This window comes from Saccostrea cucullata, unplaced genomic scaffold (genome assembly GCF_032062105.1).
Source record: "Saccostrea cucullata isolate Sc308-1 unplaced genomic scaffold, CSIRO_AGI_Scuc_v1 ctg25, whole genome shotgun sequence".
In the NCBI taxonomy this organism is placed as follows: domain Eukaryota; kingdom Metazoa; phylum Mollusca; class Bivalvia; order Ostreida; family Ostreidae; genus Saccostrea; species Saccostrea cuccullata.
In genome coordinates this window covers 326,453-353,370 of record NW_026937967.1, presented here as the reverse complement: position 1 = coordinate 353,370, position 26,918 = coordinate 326,453, and the positions used below count along the sequence as shown (strand labels likewise).

The following is a 26,918-nucleotide window of genomic DNA, read 5'->3' as shown; positions in this document are numbered from 1 at the left end:
AATGTAGCTCATTAATTAGAGGCAGAATTACCATAAGTGCCTTTTTGGAATGCGTGCATCTTATATCTATTGATCTAACTTAGATCATTGCTTCATGAATATTTGCCTAGGTAGAAGCACAATGGAGATCAAAATGTACCGCCATTGAAAAAGAAAAGATTGAGTCCCAGCAACGACTTCGAGAGTTAACCGCGGATTCGGAGGCGCTAAGAGGGTCGCTTAAGGGATTCAAGGAAGATGTTGGAAATAAACAAAAACAATTGAGGGAAATTGAAGAGAAAATAACAGTTAATTCAGATATTTTAAAAAGGAAGGAAGAGATCATGAATGAGCAAGAGGAAATAATCAAACAGAGAGAAGAAGACTTGCAATCACTTCTCGATCAAATCTCGCACAGAAATAATGAGATACGAGATTTGCGCGAGAAATTGCAGCCAATAGATGAAAAATTAAAAGAAAAGGAAGATATCATCAAATCTTTAAAAGACATAATAGAGTCAAAACAGGATGAAATTAATTATCAAGCCGAAGAAATTTCAGAACTTAATGAAACAATTGAATTAAAGCAAAACGAAATCGATGAACTTTCGGGAAATTCTAAAACTCAAAATGTCACTAAAGCGGAATGGGAGCAGGATAACAAACAGCTTAAAAATGATTTGGAAACCATGGCATCCAATCTTGGTAAACTTCACACAGATAACTTTAGTTTACAGGAGGAATTGGAAAAAACCAAACAAGCCTTAAGCGAAGCAATGGTCTTGTGGAACAAGGACCGCTCACAAATTGAAATAGCTTACAATGTAGCTAGAGAAAAGCTGCGAATATACGAAGAGACCGCAGCAAAAAAAGAAAGTCAAATTGTGGGTCTTCTACGAAAAGAAACCCATAAGTTGTTGGAAAGTAAAGAAAAAATTTCGACCGACTTTAGAGTTACGAAAATTGAAAACGAGGCTAACATGAGGACCCTGAAGAGTGAGAAGCTAAAATTACAGGATGAGCTTACGCAGAAGATACGTCAATTAACGGCTGAAATGACGTCAAATGATAAAATGAAAGAGGAACTTCAAAGATTAAGGGCACAGGTAAGATTGGGTTTACGAGAAAGATTTGTTTTCAACTTGATATATATCATTCTATTTTTTATGCAACTGACAATAAATAGGTTAGCTTTATCTTGAAATACATTGTATTATCATGACAACGATTCAACTCTCCTGATTTTAGGAAGATGTGGCTTATCAAATTCAATACCATGAGAAAGTTCTCCGTGCAGAATACCTGGCAATGAAAGTCAGATACGAAACAAGATTAGAAAATCTTCAAAAAGAGCACATGAAACTTCTTGGCGTTCTTGATAAACTTCAACGTGAAAAAGTGCTTAATCAAGAGATGATAAAAGGTGTACAAAAAGGAATGGGAACTATGAAGGAAACCTATACCAAAGACCTGGAACATTGGAAAGAAGAAAGAAATGTACTTGAAAAGCACATAAAGGAGGTATAATTTCCCCCTGAGAAAAACAAAAACTGATAAACTTATAAACCACATTGTTACCATGTTAATTCTTCTTTCAAATTGCTGACTAGGAAACAATAAGTGAAGTTGAAATTATATAATTTTTTCAATATGTTCACAGATAGAATCCAGCCGGAAGTTGGCCATTGAACTTGAGGGTAAAGTGGAGGAATTGAAGCAGCAGCTTGCTGACCAGGAATATGAACGGGCTGAAATTGTCAATCGTATGACGTCAGAACGATCAAAATGGGAAGTAGAGAGATCAGGGATGCAAAGTCATATAAACCAGGTGTATTTTCTTTATTAATTTCCTACTTTTTAAAAATGAAGCATATGACTGAATGTCATATAACCTGACTTATTAGTATCTATGATACCATGAGCAAAGAATTAAATTATTATTTACCAATATTACAAGATGTACAAATATTACAAGAACAGAAATTGTAGGAATTGAAAATTTTGTTGCTTTAAATATATATTTCACCATTAAACATGTCGTATTGATCTCTTTTTATTTTCATACTGTTAAAACAGTAAAATATCTGCCTTGTTCACAAAACTGCTAGAGGTACAAAATTGTGTAAGAAAATCGGAACCGGGGCACTACTAATAATATTGAAATTCTATTTTGTCAGTTGGAAGAAAAACTGGATACTGTAGCATATTCCACGTACAGAACGAAAGACATGCAAAGCCGAATGGAAGTTGCATGGGAATCTGAGAGAGCTGAGCAAAAGAGACTTCTTAATGAAGCACATGAACTGGCGATGGACCTACAAAGGCAACTGAAATGTCGGGATAATGAGCATTCAAGAGAGCGCAAGGCTTTACTGGAGCAAATGAAAAGACTCAGGAAGGAGTTGGACGAGGAACAGTTATTAAGAGAAAGGAGACTTACTCAGGTTTGTTGTTTATTTAGTTGGTATATATTAAACTTTAAAATAATAGCTGTACTAGACCGTTTTCCCTCTGTATTCGAAGGTTTTAATTTTAAATTTGTAAAGGTATAGAAATATTTATGAAATCAAGGCAAGGAAAAGGTTTACTTGTATTAGGAAAACAAGTATGTACTATGAAAAGAAAACTTATGTAATGTCCATTATAAAAATGACGTTGTAAAAATTTTCCATTTATGATATATTCAATCATTTTCAAATTCATTTTGTTTAGATTGAATCAAGTAAAAAAGAAATTGAAGACTTGAAGAAGAAATTGATTGAAATGTGCCATCGTTCTGAGAAAGACCAAAGTTCAACAATGAAGGACAAGGTTGATCTTGTCCGTCGTCTGGCGGAATTTCGCAGAACACATAAGCGGGATCAAAGAAGAATCGAAGATATCTTATCTGAGGTAAGAACTAATGTGACGATTTGAACATCGACGTTGCTTGTTTAAAATTTTAATTTATCTAAATGGTTTAAATTGGATTTGCATGCCAGACGTTCAGTGAATTAGATAATTTGATTACAAAATGATATCATATATTTGTATACAATAAACGATTTTTTCAGCAATTTTTGTTTTCTACATACTCACAGTTGACAAGGTTGCGGGAGCTTGCCTCAATAGTCATTGATTCTGAAAACCCAGATGTGGAATGTGACGTCATTTTCAGATTAGAACAATTAGCCAAGCCATCGTCAGAATCTAAAAGACTTTCCATCCATGCTAATATGGATATGAAGCAAAAAGTAAACGAGGTAAAAACTTATTTTCCAAATCATACAATTTAATGTATTTTTATAGTGCAGGAAATAATAAACCCAGAAAATTTCTTGTTCATTCATCCAAGTGCTGGCTAATTTGTATTTTAACGAATTTCACGATTTTTCCCATTACAGGTTGTGCTGCAATATATGAAAGAGGTAATTATGCCTTAATTTACTATGAATTTCATTAATTTTTTAAAATTCTTTTTATTGTAAGATACATGGCTTTCCATTTGTCCACTGAAAAGAAGGGTAACTCTTACTGAAATGAATGGTTATTATTGTCAAATTAAGAATATTTTTAAATGTTGACCTGCATTGTATCTGGTTTTGTGTCAATTTTAACTATATTTAATTTTTTTTTTTGAAACGCTGATCCTGAGCTTGTACCTAATTTCTATTCATGATTAGCTTGACATTTCATTTGTATGTAATATGAATCTGTTGAAATGTAAATTTATATTTTATATACAATATTGTATTCATTTTAGTCCTTAAAGGAAATCCACTTTGCAGCAGATAATTTGTCAAGACCAAGTTCAAGAGGATCAACAGACGACGAAAGAAGACGATTGCGAAGGTATGAATTGTTTAAAAATATAGGATTAAATGACTTACGTCAAATTAAATTACAATTCCAAATTTCTTCTTACAACGTATATACAACGTTGGCACCAGAAATAATATAATATGTCACTCGAGGCAATCACATATTCAAATTATTTTAGTTAAAATTCTCATCATTGATTTTTGATAATTGATTTTTTCGTTAAAATTATTTTTCCTCTTTTGCATTCTCTAGAAGTATTTCCAGTTCATTTAAATTATGTTTGTGATTGACCATTGACTTAAGGGACTTCAAGGACGAAGCAATTATGTCATAAACTTATCTGTTTCACCAACAAAATATGAGACAAACTTTGAAAGATTCCAAAAATAGTGTTATAGTGTGAAAAAAATGACTCGTTTTGTCCTCTTTCGTGTGTGTAAACACAAATAACTTCAATTTTTATGAGATTTGCAAAATTTTTTACCATGATTTGGTTTTGGTAAAATTGAGGATTAAGTTTTCAGTAATAAGTTAAACAGAAACATATGCTCTAACGGACCCGGGGACCTGATGGACGTGAGAACAGATGACTCTGATGTTGAGATGCCCATTGACCCAGAGCCGGGAACCGTAAATGACCGCCACCAAAGAATCATGATTGATGTCCATCATGAAGAAGGAGTCACATCCAAGTTTCCTGTTCCTCCACCGACTTTCTTGTTACCAAAGTCTCACCAAATCGTTTCTGTAAGCTCACAAAGCTCAAAAAGTGTTTCAACAACAGTGACGACAATTGCGACGTCAAGAAAAGTTCCGAATAGTTTGTCTTTGAATATGTTGAATGAAAAGTCTGACAGGTACGCTGTATCTGCTGGTGCTTCACCAGTACATATACAAAATAGTTTAGACCTTTCTAATCCAAAGTCCAAGTCGGAACTTAATATTCCAACTAAAAGTGCTCGGGTTTCTAAGGAAAATGCTCGACGGAAATTTTTTGAACAGGTTGAGGACAATGATGGACAACCTTCAAATATGAAATCTATAAGTGAAAACAATTTGTCCATAGCGAACAATGGAGTTATAATTTCTGATGATTCAGCAAACTTTACTGACATGGAATATACAAAGGAAATTAATAACAAACATGGATGCTCTTCAAGTGATAGTGAAACGAAATTACATAAAACTGAGCAGGGAGAAATGCATTTAAAAGTAACTCACCCAAAGAAGAAACGAAAACTGTTTAAAAAGTCTGTTAGCATGGATACTTCTGCTGAACACAACACGCAAGCAGAGGGTGGTGTTTCAGCTGCATCACCTGGGGCACATTCGTCGTTGTCGCCTTTTGAACTCTTTGCTGCTGTGAAACGAAGACTGAAGCCGTCAATAAAACGGACATCTTCACTTACGGAAGGTCGGAAAAGCCGCTCCACGAATGAGAGCGGCAGCTCCAAATATCTAAGTCACAGCGATGCTTATGCAAGCTCGTCTTATTCATCAAGGAATGAAAGCTTACGTGAATCACCAATTTCTACTCCAGTCATGCACGAAGCACAGTCTATAGAATCAGGGTCACTCATTCCACCACCCACACCCCCGATATCAATGATGAACAGGAGACTTTTACCAAAAGTATGTGCCCTCTTACTTTCGAAACCAAAATGAATATTTCATAGCACTGTAACGAGGGGTTTGATTTTAAAACTTGGCGATTTTATATCAAGTTCAAATTTATGTTCCAAAACTGCTCAAAGTTTATAAATAACGAATTTTGCATAATACTCTTCTCTGTTCATTGATAATGTATGAAAATGCTTGGCGGTCTCTGTGTTTATTGAGATTCGAGGTTTTTGTGTTTCGAATGACATAGGTAACAACCACCTTTTATTATTTTTCAGCTTCAAGAATTACACGAAGAGGATGATGGTCGTAAAAGCAGAGGAAAGAAAAAGGAAAAGAAGAAAAAATTTCGTTCAAAGTCAGCCGAACGGGCCGCAAGTGGGCCGGCCTCCTTAACACAAGACATTGTTTTTAATGAGGATCTTGCCACACCTATTTCTCATTCCCCTTTTAGTGAAACTTCAGTATAAATTTGACTTACATATTATTTGGAAAATGTGAAGTCAATAATTTATTTTAATTTATTTTTGAATCCCATTCCATAAGTTTTTTGTTTAAAGTTAAAACGCATATACCAAATTGCACATTTACGTACCTCAATTGTATTTTGCACATTTATGGCGGGTATATGTAACTTAAGACATTTTTTCCAGTCGTGGAGAAATATTTATCTATGCCTTTCAAATTGTTTTATTTATTTTTGCATCATGATTTTAAGAAAATGTGTTAACTTCGATAGAATATTCATGGTTTACTTGATTTTCTTTACTGGCGACGGTTTTGAAATCTAAAGTAAGCTTTGAAGTTCTATCTATACCTCTTGATTGACAGTTTCGACCCTTGCATTTCGTGTCGCACAAGAGGCCGGGTATTTTGTAAGACATCGTTGAGTGCACTTTGTGAGACGGTGATTATTTTTTAAAATTAACTTGTGTTTATTATTTTTGTATTTATAAGGTTGTGTTCCCTTTTGAAGACCCAAGTATAATGTAGGGATACATAAATCCCATGAAGAATGTTAAACGAGAATTTACCAAATGCTTAATGTTGACTGGCTTTTATCCCTATTTTAAAATTTCAATTATACGATGTATGGAGTTTCTGAATATTTATTTCATTGGCATTGATCAAATCAGTAAATCTCATATGTGTACCTTTGCCTGCATTGTAGATTGTGATGTACATGAATATACACAAAAGATTTTATAGCCATCTACATGTAAATGTGTACGCTTAAATATTGACTGATTAATAAATTTAATTGGCAACACCTAGAGCAAACTCTGAAGAAATGTATGAAAACTTCACTTTCTTACTTAAAGGTATTACATGTATTATTTTTTGGTATGTAATAATATGTCATTATCATGATTGTATTTAAATGCGATTAAAAAGAACTAAATTACGTTCAGTTTTTTCTTATATTTTAACAGAAAATTAATTTTTATGTATTTTCACTTACTCTGATTTTTGTCGAATATTTTTAGGTATTTTACATGTACTTCTTTGCCATATTATCAGTGTTCTTGATTTTTTTAAATGACACATGTACATGTAAAACGTATTTATCTACATAGACTTTGTCGGTTTTAAACTAGCTTTAGAAGTAATATTTATATCATTAGCATTCAGTGGGCAAATTTTTAATTTGAAGAGAAAAGTGTTACAATGTACTGCTTTTTGGGATATGACTCTTTTATTTAATTATGTAATGCCTCAGTTACACACTGTAATATTGATATCATGATAGGAATTACAGAATATTGTCTGTGATTACCAATTGTACATTGTGTTTCGAAGATGAAAGACTTAAAATATTCATCTGGGCAGTTCTTTGTAAGTCTTTTTTAATATAGATCTTTTTGGTAGGAAAATTTTTGTTGCAGAAATATGATTGAATTTAGATGAAATATATTTTTAAAGAATTTATGGCTTTGGTTTTTATTTCACAGAATAAATCTGCGCATAAAAATGAAAGGAAAATCATCGTCCACATGACATTCTTTTTCAATTTGGTGATATCAAAATTTCTTTTGTCACTAACCAAAGCTTACTGTTTCTCTAATCTTTTGATTTATATTTAAATGATAAGTCTGAGAGCATCTACATAGTTTTACCTTTTGAATTTCTTTGACCTTGATGAAACATATTGAGATAATATTCAGTTAAAAAGGAGCAGAGCAAACACGGACCTTCAAAACATCAGAGGTGGGATCAGATGCCATGATCGAAAAAAAACCCATTAAAATCAAATACATGTACATTCAGTGTTTTTTAAAAAATGTCTAAATAAGTATTAGAAATGCATTTTTGTCAGCATTAAACTTCGTGTTAGATTGGCCAATAAGGTCAGTGTATAAACCCTCTTATATCATAAAAGTCAATTGCTGCATTTCTAATACTTATTTAGACATTTTTAAAAAACACTGAATGTACATGTATTTGATTTTAATGGGTTTTTTTCGATCATGACATGAAGCACAACGCATGTGCGACCGGTCGACATGGAATGCTTACTCTTCCATGACAACTGATCCCACATCTTTTTTGTTTACAATTTTGTGTTTGCTATTCCCCCGTTTCGTAATGTTTCAAAAGGTAAAAGGGAGATGCTCAATCCGAATCCCCCAGGGCACTTGATCCCACCTTAAAAATTTCCAGTGGCGCAATGTTTTATGCTCTTTTCGCATATTTGCACTATTTTTGGACTTTTTTTTAAATCATTGATCACTGTTCCTTTTCTTCATTTTTTACTGATTACACATTCCACTCACTTTTCCCTTTCAATCATGATCTTCCTTAAATGTTATGTTCTATCAAGCCTCTTTCTACTCTCCTACAAAAATATAAAAATAAAGTTTTAGGTGGAATTCAATATACCTGTATAACTTAAAGAGAGAGCTTCGCTCTCACTGGTTCAGGGCTTCACCCTCTATTAATGCTCTAAACAAGAAACTGCAATCAATTCAAGAAATGATGTTAAGGAGTTTGAATCCCAAAATCAAAGTCAAAAAAGATGTAGTAACTGAAAGGTGGTGCTCACTGTCGACAATTCAGTGTTTAATTACTAGTAATGGTGTCACAACAGTCATCATTTGACTAAATGATAGTTTGTATTTGCTGACAATGTCATTATCGACCACTTAACTTAAGAATTTTTGGCTTTAAACGAAAAAATTTATATTCTTTTTTCATCAACTTGTTTGTCAATAACTTTCCTCGTTTTAGAAATTGTTAATACGTAAAGCATACTCAATATACACTTTAGAGATATAGACCCGTGTTACAAAATGGGTTTAACATTTAGGTATATATCAATTTGGGACACAATTATATGCCCTTTAAGGAAAATATCCTCAAAAATAGAGTTTTTAGAATAACGTTTGAAAAGTTTTAAAATGCCATTTAAGCTTGATATGGATATATTTTTATCTTTTTAATTAAATAATACTTTAAATTTAATTGTGGTTAGAACGATTACCACTTGACGTTTTTTGCTTATAATGCGGTAACATATCCAGATATGAAACAGATGTGCCACATAAATTATATATGGATGACACATTTGTGGTATAATCTATCCTATCAATTCAAAAATTTGTTTAAACTCACTCTATATATAAATTAACAAATATGTGATAAAGATTATTTATGTGGACATATGAATGGAAATAAGTATTGTTAATTGATAATGTGTCTTTGATATATCTGAATGTCGATTTGAAGGCCATTGTGTTTTCTATTTTTGCATGTAAAAGATTTTGAAGATAACGAACAATAAAAATTAAACCAAACGTTTTATAAAGTCTACCCTATTCTCTATATAAAAATCACACATCCGGAGCTTATTGCAATAATGAGGAGTGGAATATATAGAGAGTCAAATTTTTATAAAATATTAGTTTAAACAAATTTTCTGAACTGTGTCATCCATATATAATTTATGACAAAATAATTCAATTCATTAATTTCAATGTAAAAAATGAAAATACTAGTGAAAACCAGCTCTAAAAAGAATATTGAAATTTCTTTAAAATTTAGGTAAAATTACCAATCTTTGAATTTGACTATCGAAGTCAAATTTTATAAGGAAAAAAAATCGCACAATCATAAATTTCTGGTTATTCCCCTTTGATGATGTAAAATATGACGTAACCAACATATTTATCTTCTTTTAAAGTTACCGCTACCTGTATTTTTATAGTAGGGGTCGAAGATAAAAAGAAATTCCATTCAAGCGCGGCAAGGTATGTTTGATGCATGGTGAAAATATATACCTGAGAGATATAAACCCGTATGTAGTTGACCAGGTATATTTCTGCATACGTTTAAAGAAGATGACGTTTGAAAAGTTAATGTCATCGCGTTTATCATAAAGCTTAGTGGTTAGATTACCATTAACGTTTTTTTCTCGTAACATATCTAAATATGAAACAGATGTGTCAGACTCTGGATTCTTTAATTTCAAGATCTTTTGGATACATCTAGTGGACATATGAATGGAAATAAGTATTGTTAATCGATAATGTGTCTTCGATATATCTGAATGTCGATTTGAAGGCCATCGTGTTTTCTATTTTCGCATGTAAAAGGTTTTGAAGATAACGAGCAATATTTAAACGCAAAAGTCCATTCAGACATCACACATCAGGAGCAGCAATAGCAAGTCAAATCAACATTTTACATATGACAAAATAATTCAATTCATTACTTTCAAAGAAATATGAAGAAAAACCAGTCATGAATATTGGGGGTTTTCTTCAAATATATCACAAAGAAAACTTATCCAGATTGTCAATATTCTCTAACCTAACTCGATAAAAAGAAATTCCTTCAAGCGCGGCATTTTGACATGACATGAAAATTTCGGCTCCTTCGAGTAAGACCTTAAAAACCGAAACTAATTTGTCAGAGCAAGTAATGGCACAATAAAGATCTCTCAATGCTCTATGGCTCTGAGTGCAGAGTAAAGGTATACAATTGTTTTAACTTCATTTATGAGTAAAGGATGGTCTAAACTGAAGAGTGATTCCTCTTTATAAGTCGAATTCTCGATAATAAAAATTCTCGAATAAGACTTATTACAATTTACAGTCAATCATAAATAAAGGAACCACTCATCATTGATATCAACAAAACAGAAAAATACAGGACCAAGAAGACAGAAAAAAAACTTTTGAGTATTTTATTTCTTACCCGCTTGATCCCACATAAATTAACAAAGTAGAAAGTTTTCAAGAACACAAACTGTTCTTTGGAAGTTGAAAAAAAAAATTTAAAAAGTAAAACAACAATGTACCGCATAATGATATTTAACAGTTTTGTTCCAAGAAATGTATATTGCACTTCGAACAAAAATACGCATTCACAGTTAAACATAATCATCAACATGGTAGATGAGTTTTGGCAACCCACATAAAAGATATACATGTATGTCAATTTAAAGACTTAAAGTTATGAAATGTCCGTCTCTCACGTCTTTTTCTTCCTCGATGAAAATTTCGCATTCTTTTTCTTATTGGTTTCGAACTAATACGAGTTATATTTCCTACATGAGCAGCTGGTATACTTTGACTAATATCTGTATAATTGTTCATAGTTTCCGTTCTTTTAGTTTCACTTGTGTTTGTAAAATCTTTCTGAATATATTGTCTCTTCTGATCTGATATAGAACTGTTTGTTAACGTTACTACTTTTAAAACTTCACTTTCATTTCTTTTTGATTGATGTAATGTTAAATTTCTATTAGATGGAGGAAATGGCAAAGAAGATGGTTGAATCATCATTTTAAGTTTTTCACGATGAAAATTTCTCTGTGACTTTCTCCTCGGAATCCGATTGTTTGCTTTATATCTTTCTTCCTGATATTTCTTCACCTTTGCTACCCATTCTTCAAAGGAACTGGATGACATAATAAAACGATCAATCATAGATTTGGGATTTAGTTTTGAATTTTTCTTTCTTTCGTAGTAATGCCTTAAATGATCGTCTCCCTTTATCCTTATTCCTTTACTCTGTATCTTTTTAGGTCTGAACTTGAATACTGCGTCTTTCCAAAGATATCTTTCGTCATTTAACATGGCTGCCAATTTTCTATTTGGTTCCTCGAAAAAATCAGATAATATTTCCCATGTTTCGTTCAGCATAGAGCCTTGACTTTGCTTCCGTTTTGTTTCGTATTTGTGTGGCATATTTGCTATCTGGTTTAAAAGAGTTGACGAAATGTCTCCTAAAACAAAATGAAATAAGTTGAATATTGGATGATCATATAAGGGAAAAAAAATGAAGCCGAATTGTGCGAATGATGTGTAGTATGAAAGAATAAAGAATGAAATACACAACGAAAATTTTTGACTGGATCTTGAATTGAACATTATTAGGTCTGGTTTTCCTTACCACTGAGTTATCCAGTTTACAAGACCCAAACAAACTACAATTATGAATAAGTACCATCTACAATTACTCTATTTGGTTATATTTTATCATTAATATCTATATCTTGAGCTGTGTATTTGTATAAGTTATATTTTGATTTAATAGTGAAGTTCGTTTAGATTGTCGCATTTCATAAAATGCAACTTTGATTGCATGTCATATATGATCCATTTATTTCAAGAAACAAACCTACTTACCAACATTAAGGAATGAAAATAATTTTAAGAGACTGTATTTCACATCTTTCTGATAATCTTCATTCCTTAAAATAAATATCTGTTCCCGGGGGAATGCATCTAGCCACTCTTGGAGATGAATATAGTATAAACTAGCGGATAGTGGAAGCTGAAAAGATATGACAGGTTATTTATCAGAACTTTCGATTTAAAAATGTAAAAGGCATATGAAATAGACAATATAAACAAAACTGGAATCAAAAGAATAATTACGAGAAACATGTAAAAAAAAACAAAACCCATAAATACTAGTCCATGGTGTATTCTTTAACAATTAAACTCGTCTATAAATAAACTATGCATTTCACAATTGAAAAATGAAGTGGTATTTAAGAAATATTATAAAATAATGTAATTATTAAGGATTTTCGTATTCCTTCAAAATAAGGTGCATATAATTTGAAAGAGATCCATAAATGGAATTTTTCCTTTCATTTAAAAATTACGGAAAGAAGTTATTTATCGTAATATATCCTTAATTTTACCATTCTTGTAATACCCTATCTTTCTATCTGCAGACTTACACGCATTAATTCGGATATATTATATCCATATAAACAAGTTCTGTAACTGTTAAAGGATAGGCACTCGTTTAGCACTTGTATCCCTGTGATGACGTCATGATGAAATTCTTCCGATGTTCTGCCATATTGTCCATGGTAATAATGACTGTACAATCTGAAATACATTGTAAGTAAAATAAAAACATAGGTAATCAGAGATTACAGAGCTCACCTCAACGAATGTTGTCTTTAAGTAAGGCAAAGTCACACAATTAACCAACAAAAAGTATACATTCCAAAAATGAAAATATTTTTAAAAGCAATTTTGATCTGATACTTTGAAATAGACCTACATAAAAAATTTAAACTACTTTTTCTTCATGAAAATGTAATGAAAATCCAGCATCTGAAGCAAATTTGAGAGTTTTCATCTCTTGATGCAGCATTTGTGAAAGTTTGGTTTATACAATGTTATATAAGCCTTATAGTGTTTGGTAATAGACCTGCAACCATAACTTTTACCTTGTCTATTATCTGAAAAATGTATGTCCAATTCAGCATCCGAAGCAAGTCCATTAGTGTGCATCCTTAGATGTATCATCCATGCAAGTTTGCTCATTATAGGGCTCATAGTTTATTGGAAATGAAACATGCATTAAAACTAACATTTTCACTCATCCACAAAAAGTAGGTCAGATTCAGCTTCCGAAGCAAGCCTGGAAGTATGCATCCTTAGATGTATCATCTATGCAAGACTGTTCATTAAAGAACTCATAGTTCCTTGGAAATGAAACCTGCACCAAAAACTTTTAACTATTCACTCAACCAGAAAATGTAGGTCAGATTCAGCATCCGAAGCAAGCCTGGTAGTGTGCATCCTTAGACGTATCATCCATGCAAGTTTGGTCAACATAGGGCTTAAAGTTACTTGCAAATGAAACCTGCACCAAAAACTTTAACCTGTTCACTCAACTGGAAAATGTAGGTCAGATTCAGCATCCGAAGCAAGCCCGGTAGTATGCATCCTTAGATGTATCATCCATGCAAGTTTGGTCAACATAGGGCTTATAGTTACTTGGAAATGAAACCTGCACCAAAAACTTGAACCTGTTCACTCAACCGGAAAATGTAGGTCAGATTCAGCATCCGAAGCAAGCCCGGTAGTATGCATCCTTAGATGTATCATCCATGCAAGTTTGGTCAACATAGGGCTTATAGTTACTTGCAAATGAAACCTGCACCAAAAACTTTAACCTGTTCACTCAACCGGAAAATGTAGGTCAGATTCAGCATCCGAAGCAAGCCCGGTAGTATGCATCCTTAGATGTATCATCCATGCAAGTTTGGTCAACATAGGGCTTATAGTTACTTGGAAATGAAACCTGCACCAAAAACTTTAACCTGTTCACTCAACCGGAAATTGTAGGTCAGATTCAGCATCCGAAGCAATCCCGGTAGTATGCATCCTTAGATGTATCATCCATGCAAGTTTGGTCAACATAGGGCTTATAGTTACTTGGAAATGAAACCTGCACCAAAAACTTTAACCTGTTCACTCAACTGGAAAATGTAGGTCAGATTCAGCATCCGAAGCAAGCCCGGTAGTATGCATCCTTAGATGTATCATCCATGCAAGTTTGGTCAACATAGGGCTTATAGTTACTTGGAAATGAAACCTACACCAAAAACTTGAACCTGTTCACTCAACCGGAAAATGTAGGTCAGATTCAGCATCCGAAGCAAGCCCGGTAGTATGCATCCTTAGATGTATCATCCATGCAAGTTTGGTCAACATAGGGCTTATAGTTACTTGGAAATGAAACCTGCACCAAAAACTTTAACCTGTTCACTCAACCGGAAAATGTAGGTCAGATTCAGCATCCGAAGCAATCCCGGTAGTATGCATCCTTAGATGTATCATCCATGCAAGTTTGGTCAACATAGGCCTGATAGTTACTTGGAAATGAAACCCACACCAAAAACTGCACCAAAAATGTTAACCTGCTCCAAAAACATTAACCTGGTAATTCCTTTGCTGAAATTGCAGCATCTGAAACTTTGTCTGGTACAATAAAACACACTAAAACCATTTTCCATGCATGTCTAATCAGTATAGGACACAGAAGTAATTAAAAAGAAAACTGCTCCAAAAAACTTAACCTTAACCTGGGACGCCGACGCCGACGCCGACGCCGAGGGTATCACATAAGCTCCCCCCAACTTCGTTGAGGTGAGCTAAAAATTAGTAACATATCTTTTTACATTAGAAACGCATTTTTTGATATAGTTTTAAATAATATCATTATTTAAATATCATTCAATATATGTTTTATCTACTGAAAGAAATAAGGCTATAATTCCATCAGTTTTCTGCAGTTTTGAACCCCAAATCTTAATTCTAGTAGTATATAATATATCATGTATCATGTATTTTGAGTATTCACCTTAACCTGTAATTTTTTTCTCCCTTTATCTTTTTGAGGATCCGTCTGCTCTGTAATTGTTTCTTGCATGAAATTATCTTTTATAAAAGGGGCATATAAACAACTTGTTTGAAAAGCAATCATATCTTGTACCTTTCTGCTGGTTCTCGAAGCAACAGGATCAATTTGATGTTTGGTTGCACATGCTTTACTAAGTGTGGTGTCAAGAATTTTGGTGACTTGTGGTATGGAGCGTTTTGTGGAATTTCTCGCCAATGATTGTGATCCCAAAAATCCATAGGATCGCCGTGACCTGCATAGGAAACACTATATAGAACGGACAACGCTTTTCAAAGTTTGCAATGCCAAGACAGTTTCGTGATTGGATATGGATACATGTAAAACTAGAAGTATACAAACATATATATGTCCATAGAAATGAATGCTCCACCAAGGGTTCATTAAGTATGCACATTTAAAGCAAAAAGAGAAACGTCCCTGTTTACTCTGCGTCTGATTTGTATTTTTTAAATAGACTTTTGGGCTTGAATGTTGTAAAGTTTAGAGTCAATTAGAAAAACTGAAGTAAAAGTCACATGAACTGGTAAGGTCAGAACCTTTATTTAGCAAAGCTAGTTGTTTAGAAAGCTTTTGTCAATTTGTATTCGTAAGGCTTGATAAAAGTTTCTGTATATTTTTCCTGAAACTGAGTTTTAAAAACAACAAACAGTAACATATCAAAGATCAAAGAAAAGAAAAGCCAACAAATTGGACTCGGTTGATAATTTATCATCAATATAAATCGTTGCAGATGTTTAATAAAAAAATATTTAAGTTTACGGGTTTTTATAGTATTTTCATATTCATATGAAGCAGAATTTGTGCAAAATCTTATGCGTGAAAAGAAGAAACACTTGCTGTGGCCTTCAACTCGACATTCAGATATATCGACGACGTATTGCCAATTAACAATGGTCATTTCCATTCCTACGTCGACATGATATATCCTGGTGATCTTGAGAAAAAGGATACAACAGAGTCTGACACATCTGTTTCATACTTGGGAATTTTACTTGAAAAAAGACGTAAATGGTAATCTAACAACCAAGCTATATGATAAACGTGATGACTTTAACTTTTCTATCGTCAGCTTCCCTTACTTATGCAGCAATATACCTTCATCACCTGCACACGGAGTGTATATATCTCAGTTGATTCGATACGCAAGAGCATGCTCTACGTATGAACAATTTCTAAAACGAAGTAAATTATTGACAAGCGAGTTGATGAAACAAGAATATCAACAGTCTCGTTTAAAGTCATCATTTTCGTAAATTCTATGGTCGATACAATGACCTTATCAGTAAATACAGTTTATCATTGAGACAAATGCTGACTGACGTTTTTCATACTAATTGTTAGTCCATTATTTATACACTGAATTGACGACGGATTTTTCCGTTATTTCCCGATCATGACAAGGAGCATATGGCGGGTGTGACAGGTCAGCAGGGGATGCTCACTCCTCCACTGCACCTGATCCCACCTCTGATGTTTCGGAGGTCCGCGTTTGCTCTGCTCCTATTTTGTATTGTTTTATGGACTTTGATATTGAATACTGTTCGTTATATCCATATCCTTCTTTTCTAACCTTCTATGACACTTATAGCTATATGCAGAACAACAATTAAGTGAAATTGAGATGATATATTACTACTCATTAATTTACCAAGTATTTTTCAGAACACACACACAAACTGTAAATTAAGAAATTCATTTTTTTTTCTGTACGATGCAAAAAGGACTTTTTTGTCACATCTATTCGAAACATAATGAAATTACACCAGTACACAAAACTTTCTAAGATAAAATTATCCATATAAAAATTAATTTGATTTTAGCAAGCCAGAGAAAATCTGAACTCTTGTTCCGGATATACTAACCATACTTAAAATTATACTTTAGGCCTATATTATAATCAGGAAGACAACCAGCCACTGGGACAAAATTATCAATCATATATAGTCCCCTCTTTTGAGTGCATAGATACACATTTATACTGGTATAGTGAAGATAGATTTAAATATTTTTCACTTGTCTTTAATTTTCCTAACTACTCATTAAGTGGCAACATTGATTAGGTCTAAATTTGAATGAAATGCATTTAAAAATATAAATTGAAAATAAAAGCATTTATATTAATTATAACACTTTACCTGTGATGAGGTCGGAATACTGTGACCAGTCTACTACTGAAATTTTGGTTTCCCTCATTTTAGGCCTACTGAATATCGTCGAGAATTGGTCTAGTGTGATTTTTGTCCCATTTATGGAACCTAGTTAATATACATGTCTGATAAATAAGTTAAAAGACAAAACATGATAAAAATAATTAAAAGATAAAACATTAAAAGATAAAATTTAAATAACATAGGTGATATTAAATTTAAATAACATAGGTGATATTTTTTTTACAACATAAACTAATTTAAAATTTAAATATACTATTAAATGAACATGTTCGTACTATCATTAAAATAAACTTGTTCATTTTGAAAATATACATTGAAAAAACATTTTACATTCATGTACACGGTACATAAGCATTGGAGGTTAGAACGAAAAGTTAAAAAAAAAACTTTAATTTTTAAAATATGCAATTCTGAATTCTACACAATATGTTACATTGTGAAATGAGGAAGAATTATTATACAAGTATATCAGAGGGAGCCCAGGGGGCCCGCACCCCTTTTTTGTTTTTAAAATATACATAAGATTTAATAAATCATTTCTGTGTGTGGCTGTGGACCCCTATCCAGAGAAAAACTGGTAGCCCCCTTTCAAGATTCTTGGATCCGCCACTGATACTTACCCTGACCATATCGCCTCCAGGACCAATACCAAGTCTCCTTATTAAGAAGACCGTAATTATTCAGTATCTGAGGATGCCGGGTCAGACGGAAGAAGAGATCCGTTGTTCCGGTCTTACAAACACCAAATATATGGAAGTATGGGAAACAGCGGAGTTCCATTTCTGCGGGGTAACTTCCATTCTCTTCTACCTCTTGAAACCAGCATGGATTTTTGTAATTTTTTAGAAACTTCTTCCTCTCCTGATTTTCAAAACATGTACTTATTTTAAAATTGTAACCGTTTGCAAAGTGAATTCAAATTCCATCAAACAGTATAATTCAACAATTTACTAAAGGCTCAACACCCATTTCTTAGGGGGGAAATGTTTTCAAAAAATTGAACCCAGAAACCATTTCAGGAGAAGATTATCCTAGTACTCTAAGCTGTCAACATACCCTAACAAAATACTATAGTAAACTGTAGTTTACTACAGTAATTAACTATAGTACCAAAGTTAAAACTTTGGAACTTTGATTTATTACAGTGAAAACTTTGGAAATTTGATTTACTATAGTAAGAACTTGGGAACTTTGATTTACTATTATAGGCTATAGTAAAATCTGTGATTTACTGTAGTAAAAACTTTGGAACTTTGATTTACTATCGTAAAAACTTTGGAACTTTGATTAACTATAGTGAAAACTTTGGAACTTTGCTTTACTATAGTGAAGAGCTTCAACTGGAACTGATTTTTTTATTTACTAATAGTTAACAATGTACAGTTTACTAAGGTATTTTTGTTAGGGTGGTCCACTTATAAATATTGTCCACAAATATGTAGCAAAGGTATCCTTACCATACAAAGTATGTCTTCAGCCGCATCCTCTTCAATGTGACTTGGGCAATAATACTTTGGGACCTCCTCAGTAAAGACATCGGCATTGTGCAGGAATAAGGATTCAAATGATGGCGTAATTAATTTTCTCTTGACGTCAGTATGGAAAAACATGAATAGCACAGAAAAGCCACCAAAGAAACATAGCATGTAGAACCATTGAAGTAGGCTTTTCATCCTGAAATTTCTAATTAAATAAAGTTATGCTATAAGAAGTATCTATTTTAGAACTGGTAAAGAAAAGGAATAAGCTTATGCATAAAGCCTTTCCTTGATAAGGATTTCAATGGAAGTGACTACAGACATGTATAAAGTATGACTTATGTTGATTCATTAATGTAAAGGTATGTACAGTTGAAAAGAAGTGCAACGATAGCATTGTTCTCCCGCCTACAGTACAGGCAACGCGGATCCCGTATTTCCCGCGTCCCCGCCGCGGTATAATCACAACGCGGTATTTGGCCAGGTAGACAGGTAAACCGCGTTCCCTCCGCGGGAAATTCATCACTTACCTGTCCCCGCCGCGGTTAAATCATCGATCAATTACTGACAATTAGTATCGTAAACAAACGGGAGTTATCTCCCCAAATTGTAATTTGCGAATTTTCCCTGTAACAAAAAAAAAAAAAAAAAAAAAAAAAAAAAAAAAAAAAAGTGTGTTTATTAATAAATTTTGAATAGAATTTAAACTAAGAAAAAATAAGTTTATTTTTGTTTCTAAAATTACATAACAATCCTTGAAATTGAATAGAAAATTATATTAAATTGTTACGTCTTTGCAATCGGTTAATTGTTTTAAGTTGTTAAGAATCTATCAAGAAACAAAATTAAATACTAGAAATTTAGTTGTTTTTTTTTTAATCTTCATATGATATGCAAACTGTAATAAATGTTGAACTCAGACTGTTTTTAAGTTTCGATAAACGATTTTCAGCATTCATTTGAAAAAAAAGATGTACATCTTTTTTAAAATGTACATCTTCATATTGTTTATTAATTAATTTCGATTTATTGTATATAAAATGTACAGGCTTTTTCTTAATGTGTCAAATCACCGGAAAACATTCGATGACGAGCGTTTGCAATTACATGTAGTGGGCACGTGAACTTAAATTTTCTTTATCCAAGATATCAAGAAAAAGTTTTATTTTTCTTTATTTCTCATCGTTTATGTTATGTTCCCAAATTAAGAAAACTTTACTTTATTTTATTTACCTCTTTTATATAAATGTGCAGGCATTTTTCTCAAATTGCCAAATGACCGGAAAGCATTCGATGACGAGAGTTAACTTTGAGCACGTGAACTTTATACAAGAGATCAAGAAAAAATACCGTTTTTCACCTTCATATTAACATGTAGTACTTTTTAAAACAATGTCTTTCTTTTTAATTTTAATATTTATCGATTTTCGTGTTCAATAGATAAGATAGGATGTGCAGGTGTAATGATAAACTTCACAGACGAAATTATAGCTTATATTAATAAATATTCAACGCAAAAAAAATATATTTTTGTTTTCTTTTACAAATTCTGTTTCTTTGTGTATTAAGTATTAGCCGCGATCATTTCGTGTGTATAGGGATTAGCAGTGTCTGAGCAGGAAACGACATGGCCTGGGGGTTTCACACCTGTCTATTAGTATACCTTGGGTAACGCTCGCTGGATGTGCACATTGTTGTCTAGCAATTCAACAACACATTTGATTCATTATTTCATTGTTTCATTATTATTTCATCGATATCATTTTCAGATGCGATATTAGCCTTGGAATTTGTGTCAAATTATTGTTGCTTTTTTTAAACGGAGTGTATAAAAAGAATAAAAGTTAAAAAAAAAAACTTTTAAAACAAATTAATGAAGTATTTGATATTAATTAAATCAAATAATGATCCATTACTATGTTATTTCGTGCCTGTTTATATCTGTACCAGTTAGAAGATTGAAAGAGAGAGAGAGATGAGATAGAGAGAAGAAAAATATCACAATATTAAGGCATGTGCATGATCGTTTTTCCTCCTTTTTGATCTGTATATCAATTTATTAAGTCTAGCGAATAAAACTACTGCTGATTTATCAGCTTATTGACCATTTGTGGATTTTGTCTACATGTACATGTACCTCCGAGTCAATTTTCAAAAGTTAACATATTTAAATGATTTTCAGTATTTTTATAGATATTTATATGGATTTTCATAAAACATTACTTGTAGGGGAAAACAAGGAGAGATATCTCTAAAATTTTGGTAAAGCCTGTGTTTTTCACTATAGAAATCAACGTTGAACGGAAATTATTTTTAATAACCCCCCCCCCCCCCCCCCGAAACAAAAAATCCTTTTCACAGATACATGTTATATGGACTGTCATTTCACAGATTCATACCAAAGCTTTTTGTGTTTCACCGGGGGGAGGGGGCATATGTTTATAGACAAACAATGAAACAATGACAGAAATATTTATTTTTTCAACAATTTCAATGTAGTTTACAACTAACACATAGTATATTTTAAATGTATATATGTTTATATTTATACGTGTTACACATAAGAAAGGATTTAAGGAACACTTAATCACATTCAAGACTATTTCAAAAAACGGTGATGCTTGAAATGCCGATTTCCATAGAAAATATCGTCGATTACCCCTTTTTAGAGCTAAAATAAGAGATAATTTAGTATTTAGCGCTGCTACAGTATTAAAATAATTAATCAATTACCATTGAACTGTCCTTTGTATTAAACAAAGATTTTATGGCCAATTGCTATTTAATATTGAATTAGATCTAAATGGGTGCAAAATGTAGGCGGGAATCTCGAGTTAGCGTGTGTAGTTCTTTGTGTGGTTGCGGTCAACAAGTGAATGTCATCGATATTCAGATGGGTTTTTGCCTTCCATTCCGCATTAGATGTAACCCTTCGAAAGAGAATACATGTACTGTATATATTCGGCTATAAGTCAGTCCGCCTATAAGTCGGTTGTATTTAATAAGCTTATATATCAGAGGGACTGACCTCATATCATACCATTCATTTTATAGCTCACCTATAAGTCGGACATAGAGTTTTGGACCAAAAAATTAACTCCCAAAAATTCGACTTATAGGAGAGTATATACGGTACTAAATACTTAATAAAGCACTGCTTTAATTTCGATCGATTCATTATGAAATCGAAGTGGTCGACAATGACCAACAATATACATTATATCAATATTTACATCAGCTTAATTGACCAATTTTACTTTTAAAGGGGCCTGAACTGAATAAGTTTCAATTGGCGTTATGCTTACAACTTAATTTTCCATTTCCATTCGGAAATAACTTGTTTAAAGAATTGAAGGAATATGAAATTTATCAAAAGTTAATGATCACGGTATTTTCCAAAACATTATGTCATTGAAACAGTTGTGTTAGTAAACATGGGCACGAGATCTATTATTGGTAATAATGAAATTTCACCAGAGTGTTCTATTTGTCAACTCTGCAACACAAACTGACAAAATTGTCCTGTTTGTTTTGATTTTTTTCGTGTGGTTCTAACCTTATTAATTTTATCATTATCACACAAGAACATTTAACATTCTTAGATGTTATGGAAATATTCAAATACTTCATGGAATGTGTCAATCAAACGCGTCCCGAAATTCGTAGAATTTATTTCCAATATGCTTCTACAATATATCGGTCTGAAATGTGTTAGCAACCTGTAAGGCATGAAATTATACTGCAGAAGTTAGAAAATATTGACTTTAAAACTGTATTTTCTGAATCTCCTTAAAAAGAGCGAAGGTATTTAAACCATGTATTACACAACTTCACAAGTAATAGAGATTTTAAACACAATTTTCTATTTTGAGGACAGTAAGGAACATGTAAAAACACCATTATCAGAACAAAGACGATTTTGGTTCGGATATAAATTGGGTACTGGATATTGGTTTTACTTACCTCATGTATCGATATATATTGATTTATAGTTTATACAATTAAAGGAAGTATTGCTCTCATATAAAATCTTAATTACAACCCGGTCATCTAAAAGTGAAATAATTCTTTTGACGGATCGTAGATGTCTTAAAGCTTGTGCATGTAAAGCCCAGGATGGACATTACCATATCCAGAACGTTCAAATAAGCATCGTTAAGGTTCAAATTGTACATGTATACCAATTTTTAGCCTCAAGCTATCAAGTCTTATTTTCGGAAAGTATCAGTGAACGAGTCTGGTCTGGGGATTTAAATGGAATTTTGACCTTAATTGGTTTTCCTAATTGATATCGTAAACATTATAGTATGGCTGAACGAACAATAGATATGATAATATATGGGAATGGTAAAAGAAATACTGCATCGTTTTATTTCAACGAGGTACCTCCACTGAACCAAACAGCATGACTAACGTATCATTTGTTTATATAAACTTTTCATTAAAGGTGTTCATAATTGTCAGAAATTTCGATGCTTTCTGGATATTAAGAATCATTTCTTTTAACTTTAAAGTGCTCTATATATCATTAACTGGATTGAGAAGAAATCTATTCGTTTTTGTAAGTTTAGTCGAGATGGTTTCTGTGAAACAACATCATTGATGCTGACAGCCAGCGACAAACGAGCGTATAGCCACATGTATAACTTTTGACCTTAAAATGCAAAAATGAATACTATAGTAAATCTTTGACCTTGACCTATTATAAAATTATTTGCATATGAATCAAAAGATATTTAGTTTAAACCATATTTCTTTTAAACTTTAAATAAGCATAAAATTCAGAATACATGTATACATGCAGTTAAGAAATATCAAAAAGAATTTGGACCTTTCAAAGTATTGTTGATCCCTTAGGATTTCAATATTCATTGTTATTGTTCATATTGTTGTCCCCCGCTTGAAAAGTGGGGGATATTAATTTGGGTTTGTCCGTCCGTCCGTCTGTCCGTCCGTCCGTCCGTCCGTCTTTCTGTCTGTCTGTAACGCTTTCGTTTCCACACGATATCTCGAGAACCCTTTGAGCTTTTGCAATGAAATTTAGCATAGCAACTCCCTATGGACTAAAGAAGACCCCTATTGATTTTGAGGTCAAAAGCTCAAAGGTCAAGGTCATAAATAAGCAAATTCTGTCTGTTAAAACACTTTCGTTTCCACACGATATCTCTAGAACCATTTGAGCTATTGCAATGAAATTTTACATAACAACTCCCTGTGGCCTAAAGAAGACCCCTATTGATTTTGAGGTCAAAAGGTCAAAGTTCAAGGTCGTAAATTTATACATTATGTTAGTGTGTAACACTATCATTTCCGGGCGATATTTCAAGAAGATTTTGAGCTTATGCAATGTAATTTTATACCAAAACTCCCTAGGACGTCTCTCGCCCCTCTCAAAGTGCCCCGCCCCGTTTGTTTTATTAGTATTTATAGTATTACATGTCGCTATTTTTAGCGCAGGGGCATGAGGAGAGTTATTGCGTATAAAACAGGCTCTCGGCGGACTTTATGTTCTTATTACATCTATTAGCACTGTTTAATAAAGGCTAAATAAATCAAACACCATGGATTGTGTAAAATTTTGAGAATACCGAACATGAAAACATGAATATATACATGTATGTGACTTCAGTTCTGCATATACTTCCGGCCATGTAAAGCGACTCCGTGGTCTAGTGGTTATGTCTCTCGCTTCGAGTGTGAAAGGTCCCGGGATCGAATCTCGATCGAACCTTTCTTTTTTTTTTTTTTTTTTTTAAATACTTTTTTTTTTACTAAATGATAGTATTCAGCATGTGAAATGAAAAATTTATGAGGTTATAAAATCATCATTACAGTGTGATAAATATTCCATATAAAAAAATCTATACACATAATAAAGAATAAGCAATCAAATCTTTATATGCATATTGACATACATGTATTTTATTTCCTTCAGTATACATGTATACTTTGAATAATTCTACAAATTCAGTCAGGGGGAGCCGACTTTTTCCCTAAGCGGGGGACACGAATTCTCTGAATTAGCTTGTTCATATATTGCTTGGACAGAAACACAGTCATTGAGTTTTATTGTACATGTATACTGGAAAATATGGTTCGAAATTTAGTTCTGCAATGTTATGAAACTTTTCTTTGTAAAAATGGCACCTGCTTCCAAAACAAAACATGAATTTTGTTCTTGCGTACAATATTACATCCCTGACATTTGGGAACGTTCAGAAATATAGTTAAAACTTAACTTTCCATCAAGATGATTATAAAAGAAATTTAAGCATTTGAAAAAAAATTAATTGTCAAAGGATTCAAATCTGCTTTAAAATAATTATTAAAATTTTTACAACTCAGCTCGAGAGGACCATTTTCAGTGTATGTTAGGAGGGGTGTTTGAATCCTAAACCAAATGAACCAAAAACCTAATTAAACACGAAAATCGGGAGGGGGGGGGGGTAAATACAATAAAAGGGTACACCACACTTCAACAAAACCTTTAAAGTGTATCTTGTTTGTTTGTTTTTATGATGTTTAACGTCCATCTCGAGAATTTTTTCCACACATTTTGAGACGCCATGTGCATATTGTGTGTATGTTGTGGAAAGTGGCCTGCAAATGAAACAATTTTATACAAAATCTACGTACTATTGGAAGACTATTTTGGAAAAAATTACCGGCTCCCTCCCCTCTTGTACAAGCGATTCAAATTGAAATTTTATAATACCGGGTATATATATGTTAATATGTATAATCGGGAATATCTTCAATTTATATTGATAAATGATTTACAGGTAGGTTTTCATCATCACAATTTAATCTGTGAGGTCATGCATCCATAGATAAACAATTTGTTCTGTATACGAGGTCATGTGATGCTTCTTTCCACCCGCCGGGCTTAAAATGTTTGCCTTAAAATCGAATACTGGATAATGTAAATAGAATGATAAGCAATTAACGGAATATATGGCCATATCGTGGTCAGTCTCAGAAGAAAGCTTTGTGTATCCTGTCCAGATAACCCAAAGAAAACGTTCGAGGTTGGTTTGTTAAATTCAGTGATCGCTTGGGAACTGGATATTTACAACATTTACATCATTTCAAAAACAGTTAATATTCTTAAACCGCTACGGACAATTTTATATTATGGAACAAATAAAAATGGTTAACAAGTGAACCAAAACGTACATTTAAGATTTTTAATGCTAATCAGTTGTTGATATACTAGTATATACATGTACATTTAAATACACCGACCGTAACAAAATAAAGTTCAGGATTACGAAATACCAGCGTCGTAAACGAGTTCTCCTATCACAGAGTTCAAAATTCTAGTAGGAAATATATATATAATGTGATTCAGAAAAATTGAAAATTAATGTTTACTGACCTTACGCGACCCTACCCTGCCATGAATGTAAAACATCAATGCATTTATGAGACAGCATTTGTTTCCGTTCTCAGTTTTCTGTGTTTTGTCCGAGTACATCCAAATGACAAAGGTCTTACAATTTAAATAGCCATTACAAGATTTTCTGACATGCTTTCCACTGTCCGGTTTTCATTCGGTTGCTTTTGTACGTCACGGTTATTTGAACATATAACAGAAGCGTTAAAAGTAAATCTGTGGTGTGAATAGGTTCTGTTGAGAGAGAGAGAAAGTACAAACGTTTTATGCACTAACCGAGAAATAACGATTGCCTAGCGTCACGTTACCTACGGGTATACTAGGGAATGAACCGAATTTTTAAAAAGTGTATATTACATGTGTAATGCCAGCACCCTGGTGATGTTTATTCCTATCCCGTACGTCATCATAAACTGATAGAATAATCTCTTTTGAAAATCAGTTGACATGTAACGTACTTGTAGATTTTATTTTTGTTCATAGGTGTTTCAAGAAGAATTTAAATTTTAAAACATTTTCCACATTATTGTAGTCTGGTCCCCTTCCCACAATTCCACTCGCGCACTCTCTACTTTGAGAGAATTAAATTATTGTTCAAATTATTGTTGAAGTACTCGTATTTCGTACTGAAAGGCATATCATGTACATGTACATGTGTAATAAAATATACATTATCATATGAACTACAACATTTGAATATTCACTTTTTATCCTTACTGTATATATTTATGAGAAAATAAATCTTTTTAACAAACAAGGTTATTAAGTAAAGATATACTCCTTTGACCAACATTT

General features: G+C 32.7%; 2 protein-coding genes across 2 annotated transcripts in view; one reads left to right on the top strand and one right to left on the bottom strand.

The window, feature by feature from the left end:
• LOC134249169 (uncharacterized) overlaps positions 1-6,109 on the top strand; it is a 40,029-nt gene extending 33,920 nt beyond the window's left edge. Inside the window, exons 10-20 of the mRNA XM_062731545.1 lie at positions 111-1,085; positions 1,228-1,500; positions 1,640-1,807; positions 2,157-2,423; positions 2,692-2,871; positions 3,060-3,221; positions 3,363-3,386; positions 3,722-3,810; positions 4,033-4,058; positions 4,298-5,412; positions 5,679-6,109. Coding sequence (XP_062587529.1) covers positions 111-1,085; positions 1,228-1,500; positions 1,640-1,807; positions 2,157-2,423; positions 2,692-2,871; positions 3,060-3,221; positions 3,363-3,386; positions 3,722-3,810; positions 4,033-4,058; positions 4,298-5,412; positions 5,679-5,870 — 3,471 coding nt within the window. The 3' untranslated portion in view covers positions 5,871-6,109. The remainder of the gene's footprint in view (positions 1-110; positions 1,086-1,227; positions 1,501-1,639; positions 1,808-2,156; positions 2,424-2,691; positions 2,872-3,059; positions 3,222-3,362; positions 3,387-3,721; positions 3,811-4,032; positions 4,059-4,297; positions 5,413-5,678) is intronic.
• Positions 6,110-10,835: 4,726 nt separating this feature from the next.
• On the bottom strand, positions 10,836-26,171 carry LOC134249166 (carbohydrate sulfotransferase 15-like). Its single transcript, XM_062731541.1, has 8 exons — positions 26,106-26,171; positions 18,707-18,923; positions 17,870-18,110; positions 17,214-17,333; positions 15,151-15,310; positions 12,596-12,749; positions 12,033-12,180; positions 10,836-11,629 (listed from the first exon to the last, which is right to left on the bottom strand). Exons 2-8 carry the CDS (start codon positions 18,920-18,922, stop codon positions 10,836-10,838), a joined length of 1,833 nt encoding a protein of 610 aa, XP_062587525.1. The 5' UTR covers position 18,923; positions 26,106-26,171.
• Between the last annotated feature and the right edge of the window lie 747 nt (positions 26,172-26,918).